This window comes from Antedon bifida, chromosome 7 (genome assembly GCF_963402885.1).
Source record: "Antedon bifida chromosome 7, ecAntBifi1.1, whole genome shotgun sequence".
NCBI classification, from domain to species: Eukaryota; Metazoa; Echinodermata; class Crinoidea; order Comatulida; family Antedonidae; genus Antedon; species Antedon bifida.
In genome coordinates, this window is record NC_136232.1 from 25,556,408 (window position 1) to 25,565,234 (window position 8,827).

Below are 8,827 nucleotides of genomic sequence, written 5' to 3' on the forward strand. Positions count from 1 at the left end.
TTGAGGCCTCCAGCGTTGAAGGGCCACTTGGGGTTTCTAAACAATGGATAAGATAATATATAAGAAAAACATTATGAACAGTATAAATATGTATTGATTTTTGAATTGTTGATATGGTGACATTTCATCCCATGGGACATAAGGCCACTTTTTTCCATACAAAATGAGACATAAGGCCACTTTTTTCCATACAAAATGGGACATAAGGCCGCTTTTTTCCATACAAAATGGGACATAAGGCCACTTTTTTCATACAAAATGGGACATAAGGCCACTTTTTTCATACAAAATGGGACATAAGGCCACTTTTTTCATACAAAATGGGACATAAGGCCACTTTTTCCATACAAAATGGGACATAAGGCCACTTTTTTTCATACAAAATGGGACATAAGGCCACTTTTTTCATACAAAATGGGACATAAGGCCACTTTTTTCCATACAAAAGTGGTTCAACTGGTTGGGTTGTTAGCTCAATTATAAAATGCAGTGATAAGCGACAAGGCTGAAATAGAGCAGCACACCTTTTCAATATGCATGGGTTCTTTTAAATGCATACCAGCCTAAAAGGCTTGTTTTACCACCAGGAATATAGTCTAATAGTGATCGTCGCTGCAAACCACATCAGCACAGATCGACTTGGGAGTGGTATGCTATTATATATATACGTATGCATTCTACAATTCATCCTGATGATTTGGCTTAATGTTTGTAAAAAAGAACATTTTGACACGCATGTCATGTCAACAAAAATACATACACTGGTGGTGTCAAAATAGTGAATATACATCAATATCAATATTGATGTCGCAATACCCTTTATCAACGACACAATAAAGTACCATCTCTCAAATACTTTATTCATTTTATTGATTTTTGTTTTATTATAATATACAAAAGTGTACATTTTTGTATGTGTCTTCATTCTTGAAAGTCAAATTTATAGCATAATTAATATCACCTTTTGCACTTTTAAAAGCTAAATATAATAAAATATATTGATTTCTTTTCATAATGTATAATATTTAGCTACCTTTAATATATTTTAAATCAAACATGATCGATTTTATGTTCGTTTAGCCATGCTTACCAACTACCTGTTGTATTGTATTTCACCATGCCATACCAATAATATTTATACAAATTCAGTAAACATTCCAATAGACACATTACATAATTAATATTAATTTAAAATCATAATTTAATAAAATGGCACCATTCCAGGAATCTTAAACAGCGTCAAATGCTGACATGATATACCGTGTCATGTTGACACATTGAAGGCGTTGCTTAGTTCATCTAAATTCCTTTCTTCGGCTGCCTTGTACAAGTCGGGTCGGCCTAACAATGATATTGACATGCGTAGTGTTGACCAGATGTTATCGGATGTAATTTCTGCGTCTTTTTGTGATTTCCCTGACCGTTGCAAGTGTAGTGCGGACAGGAAGTGTTCTATGGCTTCTCTGTATTACAAAATAAATATGAAATTTTAGTAATGGCCGAGCGATTAGGACAGTGTAACCGTAATTACGCAGCTATAACATCGACAAGGGTTCGAGGCTCACTCGCTCTATAGTTCTGGTGGTAGAACTAGTCTTCTCGGATAAGGACTATCAACCGTAGGTCCCGTGTACACATCTAGCTTATGTGCACTTTAAAGAATCTAGTACATCTTTCGAGATGAGTTAGGCGTGACGGGGGTTTAGTACACACACAGCCAATGATCATATCTGGGCCCTCTGGGAGACCAGTCGTTGACTGAAGAGGTTACCCAGTATAAATAAATAAAAAATTAAAATTCCAAAATGGTCTCTCCCCTTCAAAACAGGGTGCTTCTGTGCTCCCTTTAAAACAGGATGCCGCCGTGTCCCTTTTAAAACACTTATTACTGTATCAATCATTGATTGAGCACTATTTACCTATAGGAGCGTAGGTTAATACAGCTAATACCAAGGTTATATCTAGACCTGACAAAGCCAGGGTATAGTTGCAAGGCTTGTCTGTAGGCTTCCACAGCCTCCTCACTCCTGTTGCCATTGGCTAGTGTTGCACCAAGTTTATTCCATAACAAACAGTCCTGAAAACAATAGGCAGTTTGTAGTATTTAGTGATGTGTAATTTTCAACTTAGCAATCAAAATTAAAGATGTATTGTCCCACTGAAAAAATATTTAAAAAAATTTTATTTTTAATATGCCATTTAAAGGTCACATAATAGTTATCCACTTTCAACAAAAATTGGATTGAAAAAAAATGTATTACCTTAAAAAACTGTAATTTAAAGCAAAAAATGGTCAAATTGGCTGCCAGCCAATGGGTTTTTGGTTAAATTTATTTTGTCATTTTAATCACAATTTTGTTTTTGGGGGACAATACATCTGTAAGTCTATTTGTAAGTAATTTTTTGTTCTGTTCTGTTTATTTTGTCCCAAATACTCCTAGGTAAATTTATTTTAAGAGCGATTAATTCCAGTCTAAACCAGTTTGTAATCTCTGGTAGTGTGGTGTTGAATTAAATATATGGAAGGCCTACTCAATCATCATAGAGACATTATATACATAGAGTGTTAACTAGACTGTATACTACAGCCAAGTGAGATGAACAGGAACAGGACATTATTGGAGTAACATAACACTCTAGTTGTTCATTTTATCTATGCAGTTTTTATTACAAGTATAGTTGTATCCATGATTTTAAAAAATAATAAAAATGTTTACATCTGGCCTGACTGTTAGAGCAGCATTGAAACAGTCCACAGCTTTGTCATACTCCTGTGACAGGTTGAATAAAACGCCTAGGCCCCCTTGAACGTCCGCATCTATTTCATTTGGTGATAGTCTAGCTGCTTCTAAATATAAATCTTGAACATGGTGATGTAATTCTCTAAAAACATAAAAAATATCATTGATAAGCAGATTGATGAAAGAACTAAAATCTGGTCCAACAATAGTTTTAGTTGGAGTTAAGTCTCCAATTGTTTTATCTTAACATTTAGCCTGTTAATGAATTAACTGTGCTTTGTTTTTCTATTATTCAATCATATCTGGGCTTTCTTTTGTGGTTCAATAGTACCTGCGCTTAGTTTCCTTGTAATTCAATAGTACCTGCGCTTTTCCCTTAGTAATTCAATAGTACCTGCGCTTTTCCCTTAGTAATTCAATAGTACCTGCGCTTATGCATACCTTGACATCATTGAGTTGAATGATCCACCATCTGGATGCTCCATTGGTGTTTTCAAAACATGTGAATATTTAGGATTGCTTCTAATCCAATCTTGCAAGGCGTATAGTGCTTGATTTTGCATAGCCTCATTTGTATAGCTTACTGCCAAGGACATCAGTGCTGTTAAGTTGTCATTCTCCAACTCCAAACACCTAACAAAAATTAATTTTAATCAAAATGTCCCTCCGATTACCCATGGATTACCTCTATATAGGGACCCTCCTTAACCCTTGATGAACACAATACAAGATACTAGTCAATTTTATTTTCAAAATCTTACAATTTTGAGATATGTTTTGTACCATAGTAGATCATTAAATAATACAAAGTGATAAATATTTAAATAAATGAATACAAATACGTTACTATCTTTTTAAGTTTTGATTAAATAAATTGCATGTACAGTGTTGAAAATATGAAACGGTTTGTGGAAATTGTTTACATACATCTTACTGAATTCCAATCTGTAATTGCAGGGAGGCTTATGTCATTTTTAATAAATTGTAATTTTCAAGTGCAAATTATACCTTTTTAATGCCAATATTGCAGCATTTTCTTGTTCATTCTGTGCTTGTGTTGTGCCAAGGTATTGCCAAGCCTAAGAAATAAACAGAAGTTCTAGTATTAAATTCTTCGTAGTAGTCGTAGGGCAAAGGCCAAGCAGTACTGCATAGCCGCTTTATTCGCAGCCAACATTAGGCAGCATTTTAATAGAAGTCAAGTACTGTAATAGTTTGAATATTAATTGGCTTACCTTGGCATTATCCGGTCTTTGTTGTACCTCTGTTTCAAACAGCAAGACAGCATTAGCTAGGTCACCTTCTTCTAATCTCTTTAATCCCTCCTCAAACGGATTTGTGTGATCCCTAAGTGGATTATCTTCTTCAAATTGATACACCTGCAACAATAGAATATTGTAACCAATGCTGTTTAATTTGAACATCTATGAACTTGACCCCTGACCCACCTTTGATCTGACCACTAATAGAATATTGTAACCAATGCTGTTTAATTTGAACCTCCATGAACCCTGACCCACGTAAACCATTGGTGTTTATACATACACATCTGCTATGATCCTTGACCTAGAATATTTTACTATAGCAATCCATAGTAATCAAAGAAGTTTTATAATAATATACCTGGTCAGTTGTTGCATTTTCAAACTCGTTCAACCATGGATGCGATTCTGCCAATTCACTTTTAGCTGCCTTTTCCCATTCCGTTTGTAAACGATCCCAGAATTCCTCATCAGAAGGAATAGTATTGGACTTAATATCTGACATAAATTCCGATTTCCATTCTTCACTTAGTTTCTGTAAATTTTTAAAATAATTTTTAATGTAGAATTATATTAAATGTCTGCATATGAATGGTACTACCCTATTTAATTGATTTTTACATTTGTTGCCTTCCATACCTATGGAGTGCAATCATCGTCATAATTACTAAGAACTTATATAAATCTATAAAATGAACAATACCTGCTCATTTTGGAAATCTTGAGCCCATTTATCGGCCGTACTGTCTATAATTTTGCCGTCTTTTTCTTTTATTTGGTTATCTTCAACTATTAATTCCCCATCTCCTAATTTCTTCACAAACTTCATAAACTGTTTATAAAAACAATTTCAGGTAATTTGAATTGGGCTGATATTCACAAAGTGGTTGTTTTTGTTTTATGTACACATGAATTACTTCAAATTTCACCAGAAAAATTCCAATTCTTGTTGCTTGTATACTTTATGCAAAGGAAGAAACCTGAATATAAAAAGCCTAGAATACCTCAGAATTACTAAATTTGGGATCATCTATTGATCCTAAAAGTTCACTAGCTGTCTTTGCCAAGTCATCTTCACTCTTAAACTCATCAATCCTAATAAAAAAAAATTGTAAAAACTGATCACATGAGATATGTGGCTTAGCCAAAATAATAGACCAATAGAATACAAATTAATATCATTGATGTTGTATAAGGATATTTTATAATGTAATTGTTTACAAATAATATTGTTGGAAACAAATTGAATACTGTTCTCACCACGATACGTCTTCTGACTTCTCCTCATATTCATTCAACCTAATAACAAAACAAAAACCCAAATACTAACAAGTTTGATAATTATAAAGAGTAGGTTTAAGCTCTGTCTACACTAAAATGTGATGTGCCCATATATGAACACGATGATGTCATATTTGGGAACATTTTTGTCAAACTAGTTTGATAGTGTAGACAGACATTTATAGGAAAAGTGACTGATATTAGGGGGCTGGGGGAGACCACCCAATGTTCAGTGTCATAAAGACACAGTAATACAGCATCTCATCACATGTGATGCCTGTATCTTGGAATGTTATGATACAGGTGTGTTCCACATATGATGCTGTATCACAGAATTTGCCTAAAATATAGGATTTGATGTATTTAATAGAATTCATACCATAGCTTATCAGCAGTACCAGAGAGATATTCCTCTGCCCATTTAGTGTTTATGCTTTCAGGAAGAACTTCCGGCCCAACTGAAAATAAAAAATCAACATTTCTTAATTACAGCCAAATTATAAATCTGTACTATCATAGCACTCTATGCAAATGATTATGTTTTTAAAGGTCACACACAAAGTTCAAAGTTGAAATACCTGATTCTTTTTGACTCTCTAAGAAATCTCTCGTCCAATTTGACGGTCTTTCCGTAGTGATGTCTACAATCCTTTCCTGTTCTGCAACAAGGAATTCTTGTGCCCAGTTTGGTTGGCTTGCTAGATCAGCAATTGCAGGTGCTGGACACAATATTCAAATATAGAGTAATTAGCATATGAGTAATTAGCATAAAGAATAGTTGTTGTTAAATTTGTTGTTTTGTATTTCTTCCTTTAAATTAATTTGATCTATCCAACATGATATCACTTTCTGATATCTGCATTAACTTTATTTTTTTACTATCTTCTTCTGTTATCATATATCTTTTCATCTTTCTATGCAACTTAATGTACATGTTCTACCATATTTAGTGCTATCTTTATCTTTATGACCTATCTCTTTAACATTAATGCTTTAACACTTTCTATCATTTCCATCACTTTTTTTCACACTTTATCACTTTCTATCACCTATCACTTCAATACTCTCTTTTTTCACATTTCTTTATCACTTTTCTATCACCTCAACACTATCTTTCACCTTGTATCTCTATCACTTTAATGCCATCTTTATCACCTCAATACTCTCCTTTTGACCTATCACTTTAATGCTATCTTTATCACCTCAATACTCTCCTTTTGACTTATCACTTTAGTGCCATCACTTCATCATTACCTTGTGCTGGGAGTTGTCTTCTATGTGCTGCATCCTCTATATCCTGCATCTCCTGTAAAAGTGCGCTCATGTGAAAACTTTGAGGAGCTGCATTGTATTGGTGATCTGCCAGGAACTCGCCAACCAGCTGAAAAAAACAAAACATCATCATTGTTGTTATTTATTTATGTGATAAGATAACTGTTTTGTGTAGTCAAACTGAATAAATAACTTAAAGTTTTAATTTCGGAATCAAAATAAAACTAACTTGTTGTTCAGATAACGCGGAAGGATGACCGAATCCTGGAGGAATGTGAAGGCCTTCCTGGTGCCGTGACTTGTCCTCCATGAAGTGGCTGGTGAGCTTCTTCAGTGGATTACTTGCCCCACATTCTGCCTCTACAAAATCGTGCATTGCCATCGTAAATTATCTGGAATTAAAAAATGATCAACCAACAATGTTTTCAATGTAAACAATACTGTCTGTGCCTTCTAGCCTATTTTAAAATCATTTTCACTGGTCTAATTTCCACCTCTGTCGACCAATTGGTTTAGTACAGAGAATATTAAGAGTATTTGTATTGCTAGGCCTGCCTGGCGTGACAATGAGGAACGACAGATGGAAGTTGAGTGTGCTGGTACGTTTGCTGGGTGTTTTATATTTAGGCCTAGGCCTAGCATATACTATACTGTAATACATCACTAAAACAGGCTAGGTCTGGCCCCAGACTACTATATTATAAAAAAAGTGGTATGTTACTTACAAAAATTAAACTATCCTCTATTATTAACTAACCAAAATAGTATAAAAATGAATCAATTTGACGACGTTTTCATCATGAAATGATTGACAGCCTTTGTGGATCTTTTTACTATAGAGGGCAGCAGACTAGACTGGATGTTTTTATTATTCACAAACATTTTCTATCAAAAACATATTTTAAAACACTCTAGTTTAATCCATGGTCTAATTGAGTTATTATTGTACCAAGATGTTGTGACCAACAATCATAGAATCTATTCAGAGAGCTTCTGCTCTCTTTTAGAAATCAAATGATTTGTTCCGAAAAACTAATTTGCAATTCTCCATATATAAACTAGTTCATGGGGAGAACATAGGTAGTAGTTGTTATAATTTTGTATTCAAACAATCAATATTTTTTTTTCAGTAAATTCCATTACAGTGATCCAAACAGCCCACCCATAATTTTTGCAAAATTACACAAACCCACCCTGGGACTATTATAACTGGGTAATATACAGTAATACAAAGACAAAATATTCTTTATTTTTATGCTATTTATTAAATGTTATAACAAATATTACAATACACTTTTCTGTATTTATATTGTTATACATAAAGAAATTGTTTCCTCTTCTGATCATTATTCTGTCACAGCTATCTGTCTATATTTCCACAGCAATCAATACATGGTATTGAAATAAAATTACATTAAAACTTAAATTTGTTATTAAATAGTTCAAGAGGAATAATGCCATCTCTCTGCTGAGTGAGGTACATCATTTTTTTAAATGTGGTTTAAAAATTTAATTATATCTTCTTCATCTATGACGTTCTTTTTGTAATCGTTGATTGTAGGCACGAGAAACTGTGTTCCAAGCGTCCATATATCTATCCATACACATTGCTATGCATTTCTGAAAGGAAAAAAGAACAAATTAATGTATTATTACGGTACTACTACTAATTAATGCTGTTCTTATGATGGATGTATTAAAGTAGGCCTACTGCAGAATGCTATTTATTAATTGTTATATTAAAGTTTAGAGTTACCTGTTCAGAGTTGTCAAGAGATGTCCCTGGTTTTGTAATGCATTTCTTAAAACATTTATCTGTCATTTTCTATTTAAAAAAAAATAAATGTTTGCATAAATCAATTTGTTAAATAAAATGAAAAAAATATATTTTTTTAACTATTCTGAAAAACAACACGGTTTAAATAAAACAAAAACTCTAGGCCTAAGCATACACACCACGTGCAAAATCAGACAGACTGATCGGCCAATCCCGTGCCGCCTTCTTGACCGTGTCCATCGCAGTCTGAAAAATAAAATACTCTAGGCCTAGCCTATATAGGCCTACACTGCTAATAGAATGAAAGTTTGAGGTACAAAATGTATCATACTCACTTGAAGTAATTCTTGAGCATTTGCTAAAGCTATTTGAGACTTTACTTGGCCCATCAGTTGTTCTCTTTGCGAACTATCAAGTTTACCACTTCCACCCGCATGGCTACCAAAGGCGTCCATTTTGTTTTCTTCAAAAATTAAAATAAATTCTGTTCAGTC

General features: G+C 33.6%; 2 protein-coding genes across 3 annotated transcripts; both read right to left on the reverse strand.

Annotated features, from left to right (window-relative positions):
* Positions 1–900: 900 nt before the first annotated feature.
* Positions 901–7,403, reverse strand: LOC144848585 (peroxisomal targeting signal 1 receptor-like). 2 transcript variants are annotated; one of them, XM_078705379.1, is made up of 15 exons: positions 7,282–7,403; positions 6,786–6,948; positions 6,539–6,665; positions 5,863–6,003; positions 5,664–5,742; positions 5,264–5,302; positions 5,008–5,098; positions 4,707–4,835; positions 4,365–4,538; positions 3,977–4,120; positions 3,750–3,820; positions 3,183–3,374; positions 2,718–2,883; positions 1,920–2,077; positions 901–1,463 (listed from the first exon to the last, which is right to left on the reverse strand). In XM_078705379.1, the coding sequence occupies exons 2-15, from the start codon at positions 6,936–6,938 to the stop codon at positions 1,265–1,267; spliced, it is 1,863 nt and encodes a 620-aa protein (XP_078561505.1). In that variant the 5' UTR covers positions 6,939–6,948; positions 7,282–7,403; the 3' UTR covers positions 901–1,264. The 2 variants fall into 2 exon arrangements, with proteins under 2 accessions (XP_078561505.1, XP_078561506.1); XM_078705380.1 differs by lacking the exon at positions 4,707–4,835.
* Positions 7,404–7,798: 395 nt separating this feature from the next.
* LOC144848041 (mitochondrial import inner membrane translocase subunit Tim13-like) lies at positions 7,799–8,826 on the reverse strand. Its single transcript, XM_078704710.1, has 3 exons — positions 8,669–8,826; positions 8,313–8,381; positions 7,799–8,176 (listed from the first exon to the last, which is right to left on the reverse strand). Exons 1-3 carry the CDS (start codon positions 8,786–8,788, stop codon positions 8,081–8,083), a joined length of 285 nt encoding a protein of 94 aa, XP_078560836.1. The 5' UTR covers positions 8,789–8,826; the 3' UTR covers positions 7,799–8,080.
* Position 8,827: the final 1 nt, after the last annotated feature.

Excerpts from the sequence above, each read along its gene's own strand:
- LOC144848585 (XM_078705379.1), bottom strand. The coding sequence starts at position 6,938 with ATGGCAATGCACGATTTTGTAGAGGCAGAATGTGGGGCAAGTAATCCA. Across the intron at positions 5,743-5,862 it reads AGAGAGTCAAAAAGAATCAG|TTGGGCCGGAAGTTCTTCCT; the intron begins GTATTTCAACTT and ends TTTTATTTTCAG. Across the intron at positions 3,375-3,749 it reads GCAATATTGGCATTAAAAAG|GTGTTTGGAGTTGGAGAATG; the intron begins GTATAATTTGCA and ends AATTTTTGTTAG.
- LOC144848041 (XM_078704710.1), bottom strand. The coding sequence starts at position 8,788 with ATGGACGCCTTTGGTAGCCATGCGGGTGGAAGTGGTAAACTTGATAGT. Across the intron at positions 8,382-8,668 it reads ATGCTCAAGAATTACTTCAA|AAAATGACAGATAAATGTTT; the intron begins GTGAGTATGATA and ends TTTTTTAAATAG. Across the intron at positions 8,177-8,312 it reads CTCTTGACAACTCTGAACAG|AAATGCATAGCAATGTGTAT; the intron begins GTAACTCTAAAC and ends TTTTCCTTTCAG.